This window comes from Acromyrmex echinatior, chromosome 1, assembly GCF_024713525.1.
Source record: "Acromyrmex echinatior isolate Ae372 chromosome 1, ASM2471352v2, whole genome shotgun sequence".
Taxonomy (NCBI): Eukaryota; Metazoa; Arthropoda; class Insecta; order Hymenoptera; family Formicidae; genus Acromyrmex; species Acromyrmex echinatior.
In genome coordinates, this window is record NC_141852.1 from 6,144,751 (window position 1) to 6,163,712 (window position 18,962).

The following is an 18,962-nucleotide window of genomic DNA, read 5'->3' on the forward strand; positions in this document are numbered from 1 at the left end:
AATCAAATAGTTTAGAAAGTTCTAGAATTATTTATTAAGTGCGAGAAAGATCTTTCTTTAGAAGAGAAAGATAAACATCAGGCAAAGTTCAGTATCACTTTGTTTATTGATCCCACTTATTTGGTTTTTAATAGGTATCATTTCTGAAATTCTTCGTTTCATCAATGATTGTTCTGTATCTAAAATTTTTATGTTATCACAATCAAACTCATGCATTTCATTCACACGATGACGTGAAACAACTGATATCTCAGAAGTAGATTTCTTAATATCAGTCTTGTGTTCTTTAATACGAGTTTTTAATTTTCTCTTAGTTTGGCCAACATACGACGATTCGCAATTCAAACAATTAATTTTATAAACTATCTCACAATGGTCATCCTTAAGCAAGGGATCTTTTCCTATTTTTGTAATTCTATTTAATTTATTCATCGGTTTATAAGCTATATTAAAACTATGAATATATGCAAGTTTTTTGAATTTTTCAGAAACTTTGCTTAAGTATGGTCGCGAAAAATTTTTTCTTATTGGAATCATATTCATTATTATTTCCTTCGCGATTTTTACGTATTTAAAAAAAAAATGTTATCAAGATAGTTATCAATTATATTTATTTTTAGAAAAAGACTTTATTGCACATAAAATGTCTGCATGAAAAATTACAAAAATGTGATTACTCAATCATTTCCGTATATTAACAAAAAAGTATACAGATTTGAAGAAATCGCACGGTCGAGCTGTCTTGAAATGAAAACGTCTGAGCTTTGTGTGGAATTAATGATTATAAAGTATGTGTTGCACAATTTTTATAATGTATTAATATTTGTATTTTAAATAAACTCTATGTATATGTAAGTTATCTATAACGTTCTGTTCTTATTAAACAATTCTTTTTTGTAGTTTATTTAATTTAGTTGTTATTATTTTTTATTGTTATATAACACTAAAATTCAAAATTTCAATGACAATAATTTTAATTGTTTTACATAAATGTTTTGAACACGTACTCAAAATAATTTATACAAAATTTTATTGCAATGAGAGAATTATTAATCTAGTACATTGCAATATATAACTTTATATTATTTTAAATACTTAAAGTATTTTAAAATAATTTTAGATTCTACAAATTTTAAACCGCCGTTAAATATTTTATTTTGTTTTACTTTTAAATACAATTAAAAATAATGTGTAATTTTTTTTAATGTTTTTATTATTTTGTAAACATGTGTAATACATATTCTTAAACTATATGATTTATTTACAATAATCAACGTAATAACAATTTAGATAATTAAGGACAATTCAAGGAAAAAATAGTATTCACCGCAAATAAGAATAATTACTTTAAATATATTTGTTTTTTCTTTTATAGTAATAATATTACTTAATAATAATAACATTATTACACTTATGTACAAAATTTAATTCCGAACAAATTTGATAATTGCAAAGAGAATTATAAATAATATATAAAATAAATGAAATGTATTTTAAAATGGCGGTATGAAAAGGTGGAGTCAAAATTATTTTTCATTTCGGACGTTTTCATTTCAAGACAGCTCGACCGTGTGATTTCTTCAAATCTGTATACTTTTTTGTTAATATACGGAAATGATTTAGTAATCACATTTTTGTAATTTTTCATGTAGACATTTTATGTGCAATAAAGTCTTTTTCTAAAAATAAATAAAACATTCCGATGTTCTCTTTTTTTCTTTTTGCAAGGACGTAGAACAAAAAAAAGAAAATTTAAATACAGAAGATACGTATAACAAGAATTTACATACAAATACATAAAAAATCAAACTATTTAAACACACATTATAATATTCAATAAAGCAATGGAAAAAAAAAGAAAAATTTGACGAAGGTTAAAATACATAAATTTAATTTAACTTTGAACAGTTAGATTAAAATACATATCTACAACATAGAAAATGATATCTCTTTTACTTGAATTTATTATTGAATTGTTGATTCATTTACTCCCAGGAAGAGTTCAAACGATTTGAGCTGTTTATAATTTATATATTCAAACTGTTTCATATATTAGTGGATTGTTAAATAATTTCTTGATGATCAAGTGACAAATTAGAAAAAAAAACAACCTTTAACATTATATCTGAAATTTATTATAATGTAATTTACTATTAAATTATGTTGTACAAATACACACACACACACACACACACACACACCATACAAAGTTATACACAATGTGTATAACTTTGCTTATACCTTTTTCGTATAGATGACTTTAGCGGTAAGTGGTGATCGAAATAAACAGATCATAGACGTCACACAATAAACTTGGGCATCTGTCAACATAACCCCATAGAAATATTAGTCGATTTGTGTCTGCATCATAAAGTTATTCTCGATTGAAAATGTCAGTTTACGAGCCAAATTCTTGTCATTTGCGGGAGGTTTTAATTTTCTGCTTCAATATGAAGAAATCTGCGGCTGAGGCTCATCGAATGCTCTCAAATATTTATGGTGAAGCCGCTATTAGTGAAAGAACGTGTCGTAAGTGGTTTCAACGCTTCAAGAACGGTGATTTTCACGTCAAAGACCAGCATAGCGGTGGAAGAGAGAAGGTTTTCGAAGATGAAGAATTGAAGGCATTACTTGATCAAGACTCTTGTCAAAATCGAAAAGAATTGGCACGATCATTAGGACTCAATCAGCCATGGGAATGATTCAGAAGCAAGGAAATTGGGTGCCGTACGAGTTGAAGTCGAGAGATGTTGAACGGCGTTTGTTTGCTTGTGAACAGCTGCTTGAAAGACAAAGACGGAAGGGCTTTCTGCATCGCATTGTGACTGGGGACGAAAAATGGGTTCATTACGATAATCCCAAGTGCAGAAAATCATGGGGAGTTCCCGGCCATACTTCCACGTCGACGGCCAAATCGAATATTCACGGCTCCAAGATCATGCTCTGTATTTGGTGGGACCAGTTCGGCGTAGTATATTATGAGCTGTTAAAACCGACTGAAACAATCACAGGCGATCAGTATCGAACGCAATTGATGCGTTTGAGCCGAGCATTGAAAGACAAACGGCCGCAATACAACGAGAGACACGATAAAGTGATTTTGCAGCATGACAATGCTCGATCTTATGTTGCGAAAGTGGTCAAGACATACTTGGAAACGTTGAAATGGGAAGTCCTACTCCACCCGCCATATTCTCCAGACGTTGCTGCCTCTGATTATCACTTGTTTCGATCAATGGCACACGACCTGGCTGACCAGCACTTCTTATGAAGAAGTAAAAAATTGGATCGATTCGTGGATCACCTCAAAAGATGACCAGTTTTTTCGACGCGGGATTCGTATGCTGCCCGAAAGATGGGAGAAAATAGTAATAGGCCAGCGATGGACAATACTTTTGAATCATAAATGTATAACCAGTTTTTTACAATAAAGCCTCGAATTTCGGAAAAAAACGGTATAAGCAAAATTATACGCCTACATATATATATATACATATATATATATATATATATACATATATAACAATATATATATATATATATATATATATACATATATACATACAATATATATATATTAGGTGTTGGAATTAATTCGTAGCGTTTTACAAGTGATGGGAAGTACTTTCATTAATGTATTTTTTAATGCTCATGTGAAATAAATAACATTCTTTCATTAAAAAACGCTACGAATTAATTCCAACTCCTAATATATATATATACATATATACAAATATAAAAGATATTTTGATAATATAATTAACAGATATAATAGCATATTGATAGAGGTCTAGATCAATTGACAAATCACAAATTTTAATCAACAGACTGGCCTTTGAACCGGATATTGGCAATGTTTCAACGTTGAGATACCGGATTTATGCGTGATATTTTTGAATCATATAATAAAATTGTTAAAATTTTTTATAAACGTAATAAACATTTCTACTTTCCTTGCTATAAGTACAGTATTGTAATTAAATTGTATTGTATTTATTATCATATGGAAATCTTATTTATAAATTCCTCATGTATACGAATCGATCACATTTGCATAATGAGGAAAATATTACATAATATCGTTATTACAGATATGTGGATGACAAGTGATTATGTCAAAGTAATATTATATAAAATCTTACGCTTGAATAAAGCGTTAATAAAAACAAAGATCTTCAAAAGTATTATAAAGAACATTCTAAAGAACATCCCAACGTCCTGAGAATGTTTCCAGGAAACTCTGTGGGATAAAAGTAAGGAAAATTTGCTAAAGATAAACCTTAATATAATGTTTAGAACACAAAATAAAATCCGAATTATAAAAAATTAGAATGATATTCATTTTTTTGAACCTGTAAAAAACATAGAAATCTGAAAATAATTTTATCTAACCATTAAAAAAAATAATTATGTAGAATAATCAAGCTGGTTGCTAAAATGACAAAACTTTTGCATCATTTATTGTGCCTGCAACCTACACACACACACACACACACACACACACACACACATAATAATTATTTAATAATAAAATTATTTTTGATTCTGTGTCTATATAGCTAAAATTTTAGATGTAGCAATATTGTTCCTTTCATGCAGAAATAATTTTATCGCAAAAATCCAAGATAATTGCCATTGCAATTGACTAAGCCATTTAAAAAAGAACCATGTAGTACAAAGATAATTTACCGCGTAATTGTGGGTTGCCACTAACATTATTGGAAACCGCGTTGTCTAAGTATGCGTTATATGCAGTCTACTATACTCAAACAATTCATAATACCGTTGAATATTCAATAACATTAAATAAATAATAACATTAAATACTAACGTAGAAACAGGATCATAATTAAATCATAATGATATCACATTATCATGATGTTATTTATTACTTAAAAATGAACTTAAAAATAACAAATATAGATCATAATGATATTCTTATAATATTATTATAACTTATTCTGTATTTATTTGCATTTCTGTATTTCTGTATTATTGTACTTGCATAAAGACTATTAATTAGAAACCATTAATTATTTTTAAAACATTACATAGCTATTTACGAAAATAATGAATAATTGAATCTCATTAGGAGTTAAATAGCGAATTACAATGTCTTTTCGCTTAATCAGTATTAAGTACATTCAATCGAATTCGCTATAAGTTTCATATTATGAATATATTATAATATTTTATATTATAATATATTCATATTATATTTTCAGATTTTTGTAATTTAATGTTACACAATGTTAAAAGGGAAAAGGTTCCGATTGCGCACATCGCTAATTAATCAATTAATCAATTTAATATAAAAAAAAACATTCTAATTGGTAAAGCAGTGAAAAATTACTAGATATTGGCCGATATGAGTGAGAGAATATAGGCTGACAGAATCCACCAAAGGAATTACTTTTAAAGTAGAGATATTTTTAGAGTAAACCTTTATTGTATATATTTGTGTATTAATTTTTTTTATTCTTATAGGTCAATGTTTTTCAACCTTTTTTAATTCGCGGCACATTAAATATCAAGCCAAATTTATATGAAGTACGAGAGTACGTTTGACAAGTTTTGAGCCTCAACATGAAAAATGATTGGACAAGTAATGCCATCTTTATGTTGGCTCAAAACTTTTCAGACGACTTACGTACATCTTTAATAAATGCATAGGTTTTATCAGATACAGTCTAAAATAAACAATAAAAAAATTCTAAAGATTTACTTATTATTTTATTATTTCAAAAATTATGTTATTGCAATAACGATACCGCTTTAATTAAAATGAGAGTAAATACAAAATATATTTACATCTTTATCGATAAAATTTCAAATTAATAAAATACAATATAAATTTAAAAATTAGAAGTAGACTAGATAATATGTAACTTACATATAATTTGTTTTAATAATCCGATTAATAATTATTATATTTTTAAATATATTGTATTACATTCAGGATGACCACATTAAAGGTCGAAACATTTGATTTTATTTATTGATTAACTTATTTGTTTATATGTAACTAATTTGCACATGACATCTAGCGTAGCTTATTAACAGTGCAGTATAAAACATTTTAAATTATATACATTTTGACTCCAATTTGTTTTTTTTTTCAGTACGTATTAACAATATAAAACAATTGTAAAGTTCTGATCATTAAATTTTCTATCTGTTGTAATTTATTAGGTGTTGGAATTAATTCGTAGCGTTTTACAAGTGATGGGAAGTACTTTCATTAATGTATTTTTTAATGCTCATGTGAAATAAATAACATTCTTTCATTAAAAAACGCTACGAATTAATTCCAACACCTAATAAATAATAAAAATAATTAAAGCCATCATTAAATTAATTAAAGTGATCATATTAAGTCTGTAAGTAAAAATTCTTTGAAATTAAACGAATAGATAGAAGATAAAATCTTAGAGATAATAAAACAAGCTCCATGTAAACATATAACCGCTTTATTATTTATTTCTTATTCCTTTCGCTTCTTTTTATCTCTTCTATTATAAAATTTTTGCGGTACATTTGCAGTGGGAATCATTTGCGGCATATCAGTACTATGTCATACCGATTAAAAGACCGGTTTTATATGACTATACGTATTATAATTTGTAAAATAAAATATTAATATAGCCTTGGTATTTTCATATCTGCAATAAATTACGAAATTAATTTCTTAAAGTGTTACATAGATGATTGTAACATATAAGTAAACCTCAATTGTACACTGTATGTTGGAAAATTTGTGTTCAATATAAAACATTTTATATGTCCCAAAAGATTCACTCAAATTTTTGTTTATTTAATATAACAATAATTTTCATGTATAATAATTATATGTATACAAAATCAATCATGTATGTCTACAAAAATGTAAACAAATATTTTTATAGCTGTTTAATAATTTTCAAAGAAAAGGGTTAAAAATTATTCAGAAAGAATAAAAGTAGTAATATTTATTTTTATCAGCTTTCATACACATTAAGGCTCTGATTTTATTCCGTTTTTAGAAGATACGTGTAAACATAGAATTTATCTGTTTATATTCACTTTTAGAAAAAAGTTTACTTGTAAGTAAACGTTTACATGTATATATAATTAGCATATCTATTTATTAGAAACGTTTTTCCATGCATATACATGTTTTAAGTAAGGGCCTGGTATATGTAAAATTATATATTTAAACGAGGATACATTTACACGTATATAGCACATCTTTTTATGAAAACCGTCTTTTGTCAAATATTTTAATATTTTTTTTATTTATAAATTAAAAATCGATTTTATTTTTTGCATTTTTTTATAGTTTAACATTTTAAAGTGCACTTTAAAGCCGTCATACACAAGTCGACGTAAAAATTTATTCGTAGAATTAGCATATTAGTTTAGTAGAAACATTTGTCCGAATACACCGTTTTAATATTTTATATACATATTTTTTTCGTTTTTACTCTCAGATGTCTTTTTTACATCCAAAAAAAGTTATCGATTTTTTCAACCCGTCTCACTAAGATAACTCCATATATATAATAAATATAATAAAGAAATAAAAACGTGGTTTAGTATAAAAACGTGAAAATGTTCGAAAAGACGGTTTTCATAGGTAGATGTGTTAAATATACGTATAAATGTATTTCATTAAATGTATAATAGCGAGCCCAACTTAAAACACGTGTCGTATATTCGGAAAAACGTTTCTAATAAACTGATATGTTAATTATACGTATAAACGTGTTTTCGTTTAAACATATAATAGTAAACCCTAATACATAGAGATATAAAAGCTTTGTACGCAAAATTTATAAAGTATTTGCAGTTTGATCGTAATAAAATTAGAATGGAAATAAATTGGCAATTAAAGAAACAAAGAACAAGAAAATTTGTGTAATATTTTAAAATAAATAGATCATTTGTATACAATACAATACACAACATTATTTGATAACTTAGAAATAAAAATTCTCTTGTTTTTTTTAACAAATATCAATAATGAATAATAATAATAATAATACAAATATTACAACATAATATACTCTCTAATAGTATTACATATATTACACATAATATGATATATTGCATAACAACGTCTGACGCATATAAAACATACTTTAATAACTCACATTCGCTAACACAATTCAAAGTTTTAAATTTAAATTGAATTACAAATTAATTTTCATTAAAAATGCAATATTATAACAATTTCCGCGCTCTTATCTTTCTTTGTTCATCAATTTTTTATTATTAACAGAATTATATATAGATACGTATACACAAATACAAAATAGTTCCGTTTTTATAAAAGAATTACTCATATGTAAAAAAATATGTACATGTATTGTACTTTTGAAATATTATACACATAATATATTAAATTATCCATAAATTCAGAATTCGCTTGAATTGTAAAAAAATATATTTAATAACATCTACGACAATCTCTGAACGAAAATTCAGCTTATTTATTTCTTCACGTATCCATAAGTGTTCCACTCTGTAAAATGAACAGATAGATATCAATTACATATGTATGTGTATGAGTGTTGCAGTTTTAACTTTTATGACTTTCGGTTTGTGCATAATAAACTTAATCTAAAAAATCAAATTTTTCTAATAGATAGTTTAAAGAAATGATTTAATTTTGAACCACATTTATGATCAAATTTGATATCATTAGATTTCTTTGAAAACATATTAAAAAAACATATAAAACTATTGTTTATATTTATTTAGTAAAATTTTATTCTTTAGATAATTTCTAGGACTGATACGTATCTACATAATTCAAGATATTTTTTAAAATCGATTACATTTGTGTAATTATTTATCTAATCGAGATATATATATCATGTCTCAATATGAAATTAATTTTATCATGTACAAAACAAAAGATATAAAAGTTTAAAACTGCAGAAGTACTTTATGCAATTATCACATACATATATATATATATATATGTATATGTATGTATATTTTTCTTTTATCAATTTATTTCATACTTTTAATTTTATCTTCGTGAGACATCACGGTTGGATACCAATCGGCACTTGTATAATCTATTTCTGGCAGTTCACCATCGTAGTTTTTTGGCAAATGACTCGGTGGGATGTGAGCGTGGAAGGAAGACATCTTGGAACCATGGAAGAACATACGATTTCTCAATTTCTCCCGGACGAAAGGTTTGAACATTTGCCACACCATTTTAAACAGGAACGGTTGTTTCACAAAGTGAATCTAAATAAATATCAAACGTAATTAGAATGTGCATAATTATATAATTAGAAATATATACTACTTATGTAATATATAAGAATATATAGATAATATATAGAATATTTAGATAATAATATTGATTTATAAGAATTGATTTATAAGAAATGTAAAATGGTTGCTATCACATAAGTCACAAATAAAACGAGCAAGTAAGATAACCGGATTCTCTGACCTAATACCCAATATGCTCTACTCGCTATTCGTGTGTGATTATAAAGGTGAATTTAACAGGTAATATTAGTAAGTCATACAGGCTGTCTGTCTGACCCAATTGTATCAGTTTATTGCTCAATTTATTTATTCTATTATTGTCAATAAAGCAAAATGCGAAACGTCATACTCATAATGTAATGTATTTCGTAAATATCTAAGTAATTGCTTTATATAGTTATCAAGAAATAGTTATTAATTTTTGTAATTCATATTATTACAGTTCCGTATTTATATTTTATAATACTGTATTTAGTTTGTCATGATTTATTTATAAACCAAAGAGAGGTAAGTCTTTATAAGATAGAACCAATATGACCAATTGACATACTGAGGATATACATTGCTTTTAAATTTTTTAAATACTTTTGTTATTACAAACCAAGGATTATAATTCACCTGCTAAATATCGGATATAAGTTAATAAATAGATAAATAAATAAGTAAATATTAATATCAATTGTTTGGAAAATATTTCTTTGTATATAGATAAGTCTTACAAGTCAATTAAACACGTCGATATGTTAATAAATCGTAACTTTCCATAATTTTATGGAAGTAATATATTACTTCCATAACAAGATTACTTTATTTTTTATTTCTCCAATTTGTTTACTAAAGGAAGAAAACATATACTAAATAAAGATTTTAAGAAAAAATAGTGTTTAGATTTTAGATCATATTAAATACATATATTCAATATGATCTATAAATGCTACTTTTTCTTAAAATATTTATAGCATTTGTACAAATATTTTAAATATATTAAATATGTTTTATACTTTTTTAATATTTAGAAACGTTTCCTCTTTTAAATCTAATCATCAGTTTTTAATCTTGGATTCAGCAAAAAATTAAATAAAAATCATAAAGTTTGGATAGATTATTGTACGTCGATTATCTTACATAATATTTATTGTTATCTTACATAATATTTATTGTTATCATACTTAGTCTATATTATAAAAATAGACTCAATATAAATATAATGCTGTAATGAGAATACCAATGTAAGCCGACACTAGTTATTCGTGTGTAACAATGTAAAAATAGATAACTTCTTCTTTTCGCAAAGTAATTTTGTGTAATTTTATTTATCTGCTATCATATTAATACTTACTTCCTTCAAACGTAGTGGCATCGCATCCTGAATAAAACTAAGAAGTTTCATGCTGAAGGATGGTGTCATTCCCGTGATTTGTTTCATGGAGAGCCCATCGAAATCCATGATCACCACACTACCAAATATCTAAGAAAAAAGAATAAACTTGTAAAAAAAATATTTACAGATTTAAAATTCTCATTAACATCTAATTATTAATAATGATGCTTATTTGCATCAAAATTATTAAATTGCTCAATTTAATTGTCAATTTAATAATTTTGATGTAAATAAGCATTCTGCAGATTGCAAAATCAAATATGTATATAAAATTACACAAAAATATTCAGGTAAGCATTAAGATTCTCTTTACCATATATAAAACCATATATAAAAATTTTCTTGTTTAATTAAACACTCTTGTAATTAGATAATTTAAAGAATTAAATTATTTCAGAGTGTTCATTATTTAATAATTTTAATATATCTTATTTTGACAAGCTTAATATTTTTTTCTTTTTCTTTTATTTTTTTATTTTTCTCTCTTTTTCCTTTTTGTTTTATTGATATTGAAATTATATTCGTTCAATCAAACAAAGTGCAGTTTTACGCCTTGCGCTTACGTCCAAATTAAATATGATGCTTAACTTTAAATTTAAATAATTTGTTACTATTAGCTAAATTTAATTAGCATATATAAATTTAACTTTATAATTACATGTAATACCGTCAATACTGTATACAATTTTGTCTCCTGTGGCAATAAGTACGAAAATTTAAGTTTCTTTTTTGCATAGTCAAGGCAATTATGGAATTTTGCTGATCGTGAGTTATGACACGTTCAATCTGATAATTATATACACGCATAAGTATCCATAATATTGATGCATTTTTGTATAGTAGTAATTCATAATATACGAAGATTTGTACATACAAAAGAAGAAATATCTAATTTAATCTAAATTTCTTTCATATTTTTTACAATTAATATTGTAACACATTTAAATTTGTGTCTAAAGCTAATCTAATTGTAAATATTTTAATTATTTGATTAATTCCTGCATGTATATGTAAGAGGAAACATAATTAGTAATTACAATATTTTATTCATACCTGTGTTTCTGGTTCGCACATAGCTAATTCATGTGTCAAGTAGAATATGCGAAAAATTTGGTCGCTGGAAACTTTTGACGGATCCCAGAGTTTACCGCAATTTACCAACATTATTCTACGATTTTTGTGATCTCTATGTTTGAAAATATTAACAACATTGTGGTCAAGAAAAACGTTCTTTTCGTCTTCCGGTATTAGATTATGCAACAGGGCTGCGTGCTTCACCTTGAAGTCTGCGACTCGTTTCATTAATTCGAACGCACTCTCCGGATAAAATTTACAAGGACGAAGGAAGATCATAAGAAAATCATTGTCGGTAGAAAAATAAATTGTTTTGTCCTCTGAAACAGAAGTAATAATTTTATTAACTTCGGCAATTATCGGTGATATGTAAAGATATATAAATATTGATCACTCTGCTCCTAAAATTAGCTAACTTTTTAATTTAACGAACTAAATTGTTATCGAATAAATCGTTCAAACTATTAATTTCGTTCAAAATTATAATCTCGACATCATTGCAAATATTTCTTATCATTGCATATATATATATATATATATATATATATATAATATATAATATTATATTATATTACATTACATTATAACTTTATTGTATTCTATTTTCTATTACAATAATATCTATATCATTGCAAATATTCAATTCAACAACCTTGTGCAAAGTGAGTGATATGAATAGCCAGACATGAATGTACGCATCTTTCTAACACAATGACAATTCATGATTCATCGCTAGATCATTTCTCTTATCTGTCAGAATCATCGGACTTTGTATCATTTTGTCACGTTATCAAAATATACTTCTCGATCAAGGTACATAGTCAATTGTGTGTCACCATAATCAACAGTTACAGTGCGTGGACTTTTGAAAGAGAGAACAAGAATGAATGATTAAAAATAAAGTAATAAACGAACCTGGTTTGCAAGTAATAAACGAACCTGGTTAATCATTAAGTCTACAATATCGACGCCTGAATCGCAAAAAGTACTGTATCGAGAAAAATACGAAGAAAGATATTTATATCAAGAAATTAATTAACGAAAAGCAGTCTATTTCGTGTGAGGTGTGAAGACCGGTGTATGTCGGAACGCAACCGTACGAAGTATGGTTTATATCGAGAAAAGCAAAAGTAATTAAAGAAGAGTCTATAGCGCAATATTTTAAATTTTATGTCTAAGGATGAGAATCGCTTTGATTTTCAATCCTGTTTCTCGTATTCATTTATTCAATTATTTATTTTTCCGTAAATTTGTGTAATTTATGAGTAATAAACATTGCGCTATATAGACTCTTCTTCCATTTCATACAACTTAAACTATGCTTCAACCTTTTCTCGTCAAAAAATCGTAGTTCGCATGCATTCCGACATAGATCGGACTTCACACCTCTCCCACGAAATAAACTGCTTGTCATTATTTTTTTAACATGGTTTTCATCATTTCTTCATGTTTTTTTCGATATATATAGCATCTTTTATGGCTCAGGCGTCGATAAAATCCATTAATTTTAGTATTTTTAGTCGTTATCTCCTTGCCGATTTCTGCTCATCTCACGCTTCAATGGTATAAAAGCCATTGGATCGCTTCGGGGCAATTTTGCGTGCGAGGTCACGATGAGAAGAAATTATATAAGGAGTTATTAATAGATGAAATGCTATCGAAAAAATTACAATTTGACAATTTAACATATACTTATTAGGCGGTAGAAACGTTTACTTACATTGGAATAGTCTTCGCAAAAGAAGTTCAATTTGCTGTTTTTGAGATTATCTCTCCGAACGGCATCAAACTATTATTTATGAAATTAATATATTAATAACATTTTCATAATTATAGTGCCCCAAAACAAAAGTTTCAAAAGTTTCGTCTTGTGCCTATTTTTAAAGCAATTACCTCGGTGCTCCTTATTAGGGAAATTGCACGTGAGGGCCGCTATTTATTCTCTATTTCAAGTTTAAATAGATGCTTAAGCACACAAATGTGTAATGCCAGTGATGAATGACAGACAGAAAAATTTGTAAATATGCCAATAAAAAATTTGGCATAAAAATAGATATAATTTTATTATATATATATATATACATACAATATGTCCACATATTTTTTATTTTTTTTAATATAATCTCTGTCCATATATATATATATATATACACACACATATATATATATATATATATATATATATATATATATACAAAAAAAATAATAAGAAGAATAATTTAAAAATATTATAAGAAATAACTTCTTTTTCCTAACAAGAGATTAAAATTACATTATATACAACATTCTACTTTATAAATTGAACCTAATTTGCATTTAAAGGAATTTATAAATTAACGTTCAAGAGAAAATTGTTCTATACAAAGGTTGATTTCAAGGTAATTATTACATAGTATATATATATATATATTTTTTTTTTATAAGTAAAAACGTTTCAAAAATTTTAAGGATTTTTTAATAGAATTGTACCTATATGATTTTTTTACCTAATATTTTCTTCTAGTTATTCTATGTATATTAAAATACAGCAAAAAACTAATAGTTTAAGAGATATTTTGCGTGCGTGCGTGCGTGCGTGCGTGTGTGTGTGTGTGTGTGTATAAAACTTCTACTGATGTGTCATTCATTTTGCGATAATAATAATAACAATAACATCAACAGAAACAATAATTTTTATTATAATATATACTTAGAAATAATTATATATAAAATATGTTTTATTTTTTTTATTTTTAAGATGTTTTTTAACAACCTTTTTTTTAAACAACAATTTTTTTCTATTTAGCCTCCTTTTCAACTTTTATAGAAATTTAATACTGGCTAATTAACTTACTTTGAATATTAAAAATCATAAATCATCATTCTTTTTGACTACCTATTTATTCTTTATTTCTTTTTATCATCTATTCTTTTGTACATACAAACAGAAATTATACAACCGAAAAATATATTATATATGAACAGGATTGGGTAGTGCTAAATTAAAAAGATAAAAGTTGAGTTAAAAAGTTACAAAATTAATTTTAATTTAACATAGTTACAATTTAGACTTTTTACCTTTATTTAGTTACATTTTATTCGTAACTATTAATTTTTTATTTAATTTTTTTTTAAAGTTAAGTCTCAGACATAATACGCAGTAATAGCGATAGTTTAAAATGAGGTGAAAATTGCAAAAATCAATAAGACTTACACCTTTACTAGATGTTAACCAATGAAATTATAAATATTCTAGTGAATTTACTCACTTTTTTCATCTCATTTCAAATTACACAATCGACTTCCAGATTTCAAGTTGTCAGAAACTGTGTATTTTAATGTATCTAGTTTCTGATAGGTTAAAATCTATTATTCCTTATTATTAAAGTATAACACATCAATACTATCTTCAGCTCACGTTGGCTGGCTGTTCAGTGCAGGAAAAATTTCGAAATGGCTTTATTAGTTATATTTAATAAGTATATATGAACAAAATATTCAAACAGTAATTGTCAATACATATAACAGTCCATGTAAACAGAATATATAAACAAAACATGTAAATAGAATATAGAGTATTTTCTATACAGTATTTTATATAGAATATTTTCTAAATAAAGTATATATTTATCATTTCCATTATTTGTAAGACTAAAACCCTGGAATTATGAAATAAAAAATATAAAAAACAAATTTAACTTTTAACTTTTCAATTACTTTTTTAACTTAACTTTTAATTCAATTAATTTTATTATAAACTAACTTATATCTTAACTAAGTTAAATTTTCAAGGAGTTAACTTTAAGCTAACTTAAAAAAAAAAAGTTAACTTACCTAACACCTTGTATATGGACATATTTTATATGTAAATATATGTATAACTACATACATTTATGTATATATTTTTTTATAAATAAATTTTTTTTCAGGATTGACGTTCACGAATTATGAATACTGCTCAATAATATTTGCGTAGCAACGAATACAAAATGTTGTTTAATTATCAAATAAATAATCTAGCGATATCTTATAGTTTATCATGCAATCGAATTATATCGTATCGAATTTATTGAGTGATAAAAACGTTGTGCCAAATTCAATTATCTGATACGCAATTCCGTGTAAACTTGAGATATTTTTTTTAGTATCAAATGCTGAGGGGATCTTCAAGAATCATATCTACTGACTTAAAAGGTCCTTGAAAAGTTGCATTCGAACGACGCGATATCATGTGTTACTATTAAATCTGTTCTTTTTAGCTGAAATTTTTGCACCAGTTCATCTTCTTCCTTTTCTATTCAGAAGAAAAGAAGAAGAAGAAAAATGAACTGATTCAGCCAAAAGTTCAGCCATAAAGAACAGGTCTATTCTTTCACATGTTCAAGAGTCTATGCTTGACTCGTGCATCAATCGCATTATCAGATTTCTTTATCTCTTTTTATTTATATTTATTATATAATTGCACAATTCGTATTTGTGATATAATATATGTAATATACTAATACATATTTTCAACATATATCTTCCATGTCTGTTTCCATGTCTCATTATAGATGCACGATCTATTTGCAACACTTAATGTTTATTCAAAAAATTAAGTTATATAAAAAGTAATACACGCTCATTACATATTTGCTTTTAAATATTCAGATTACTTTTTTTGCACAAACGTGTTAAACATTGCTTTCGTATTTTTATTTAGTGATAACGCAAATGCGCAACTGCGTTTCAATAATTAATAATTACTTTTTATTTTCCATTCAATTAAAATACTAAATGATTAAACTTGAAATGTTTTGCGACAAACTAAGCTCGAAGTATAAAGTGTTTTGTAATGATTTTATGTCTTGATATAAAAGTACTAATTTTAAGAGTCAACATCACGCGGTTTAAAAAGTTTATCTTCAAGAAAATCGGAATCCACCGAGCGTTCTGTAGCGAGAAAAGATAAAAAGAAATGAGATTATTGAAGTGTCACAATTCTGACCTTAACATTTCTTTCAATACATCTACTCAGAGACGGCTCTATGTCGTCCAAATAACTATTGATAATATTCTTAAAGTAACATTAAGTATAGAAAACTCTTAATCCCTGAATGATTCGTTTCGTGTACATGAGAAAGAATATTTCTAAAGTGGCTCTTTGCTTGATCAGTTTTTTCTTTACCAGCTAAAGATGGTTTGCTGCCTTTTTTTAATTTAATAGTCATCTATTTATTACTTATTTAACAGAAACTTGAAAAAACTCGATCGACATTTACACGATAATAGTTAATGATTGTTTCTATCAACATAAATTAATTTCAACTTATTCTTCATCTTTTTTCAATTCTAAAAGTTAGAAAAAGATGAAAAGTAAAAGGCGTTCCACACTATGTTGCAAACACTCCGTCACCAATCGCTTAACGTAATAGTCAATCGGAAGCATCAATAATTACCATTGACGCTTCTGATTGGCTATTGCGAAATATTGTGACAGATAATAGGATATTTACGACGCATGTAGAATGTTAAGTTGAACAAAGATTAAAATTAATCTAACGAAAATTAAAGTAATCATGGAAACGAGTATAACAGATATATAAGCTGCCTTTGGTTTGGACGATTTCAATACTTTCAGTAATTTTTTCTTTATTTTATGTTTAATGATAAAGACAGAATGTGATGATTAAGCGCGTAAGCGTTCAAACTGAACGCAGCTAAAGTAAAAGCATAATAATGCGATAATATTAATTTTTGCAGATAAAAAACAAAGGCAAAGTTTTCCAGAGACACAAGTCTGCATGAATTTTTGAAATTTTCGGAATAATCTCATACAGCTTACAAATTATAAATTACGTCCAAAAATATATCTTTATATTCTTTGGACGTTCCCAGAATATTCTTTAGAAAAAGTGTACCGTATGAGAATATATACTGTTATTGTGCAAAGTTAAACATAGTTAAACAATTACTACATAGTTAAACAATAATATTCTATTCATAACTTTCAGAATACGTAATGAAGAATACGTTCCCATTATATTAGAGTTAAGACGAATTTGAATTTCAATATCTTTATGTACGAATCGATTCGTTGCGGTTTCTTAAACAGCCGTATTTATACTCTTGATGAGTTCTTTTATTTTACGACAAAGTTTGTAACAGACTGTATATAATTTATTAATAAACACGCAATGAATAAAATTTAAAAATATTTATCTTCTATAAATAGCAAACAAATTTGATTACAATTACATTTTACAATTCCTTTGTGTTCACAGAATTTTTTTTTTTTGATATTTATTCTCAACAGAGCGAATTTATAATAAAAGCGCATATTTCTTCTTAGGAAAAAAATACAAAGTACATTTAGGTATATCAAAAAATTAAACAATATTTTGACAATATTTTGGAAAAGACAAAGAAATATGAAGATTTCGCAAATTTAAATTGAAATGTTCGAATAAATTTTATATACCTTAGAATTAAATTGTAAAAAATGATAATTGACCAACCTTCGATATATTTCTTCAGAGTCTCAATGCCTGTTTTCACATTCTCCTCAGTTTCCCTGAGTTCCTTTTCGGCCAGAGCTCTGGCTTCGGGCCCGGGTGGGTCCAATAACAAAGCGAAAGACATTTTCACGAGCTGCTTCTTTTTTGTTTTCCCGTTGCTCCTTTCTCGATCTCGCGCTGTGCTCAAACTGATCACTGAGGAACGTTCCCAGCAGGACAATCATCACTTATCTACAGCCACCACCACCCAAGGAGAGTAGCTCTTATGTATCACCCATGGGACAATCTTTGACCGCTCAAAGTCCATGTCAGTATTCCGAGTCCGTATCTTCCGCGCTTTTATTCAAACGAACATCGATTTTGTATTTATTGGCTATGTAAGACACATCCTAGCTAATAAACTTGTCGTCTTTTTAACGTGTGATCAAAGAAAAATTTTAATATCAAAATGACAACAACACAAAATAACATCACTTTGCTATCGGAAACATTTATCTTTGTTTATTAATTATTCAAATCACATTATTGAAGTAACATCTTATCCTAATCGTCCATTTTGCTCCAGTATTTTTAGTAGAATAGAAATTATACGTTACTCAATGAAAAAATGTATTTATGCTAAGACAAGCTTGACCGATAAAACTCTTATCAGAGATCATACACCCAGTCAGTTTTTGTTGCATCTCATTTAATGTGCATCTCATTTAATGTGTTTAAAGATGACTTGTGAGAAATAATGGATTGATTATTGAAGAAAA

At 26.5% G+C, this 18,962-nt stretch overlaps 1 protein-coding gene across 3 annotated transcripts; it reads right to left on the minus strand.

Annotated features, from left to right (window-relative positions):
- Positions 1-7,293: 7,293 nt before the first annotated feature.
- On the minus strand, positions 7,294-18,462 carry LOC105143832 (retinaldehyde-binding protein 1). 3 transcript variants are annotated; one of them, XM_087404949.1, is made up of 6 exons: positions 18,205-18,460; positions 13,449-13,517; positions 11,708-12,048; positions 10,613-10,741; positions 9,009-9,243; positions 7,294-8,503 (listed from the first exon to the last, which is right to left on the minus strand). In XM_087404949.1, exons 3-6 carry the CDS (start codon positions 12,005-12,007, stop codon positions 8,472-8,474), a joined length of 696 nt encoding a protein of 231 aa, XP_087261075.1. In that variant the 5' UTR covers positions 12,008-12,048; positions 13,449-13,517; positions 18,205-18,460; the 3' UTR covers positions 7,294-8,471. The 3 variants fall into 3 exon arrangements, with proteins under 3 accessions (XP_087261075.1, XP_011050647.1, XP_011050649.1); XM_011052345.2 differs by lacking the exon at positions 13,449-13,517 and having other exon boundaries at positions 18,205-18,462; XM_011052347.2 differs by lacking the exons at positions 13,449-13,517; positions 18,205-18,460 and adding an exon at positions 12,381-12,486.
- Positions 18,463-18,962: the final 500 nt, after the last annotated feature.

Excerpts from the sequence above, each read along its gene's own strand:
- LOC105143832 (XM_011052345.2), bottom strand. The coding sequence starts at position 18,328 with ATGTCTTTCGCTTTGTTATTGGACCCACCCGGGCCCGAAGCCAGAGCT. Across the intron at positions 12,049-18,204 it reads TCTGAAGAAATATATCGAAG|AGGACAAAACAATTTATTTT; the intron begins GTTGGTCAATTA and ends CTTCTGTTTCAG. Across the intron at positions 8,504-9,008 it reads TCACGAAGATAAAATTAAAA|AGTGGAACACTTATGGATAC; the intron begins GTATGAAATAAA and ends TTCATTTTACAG.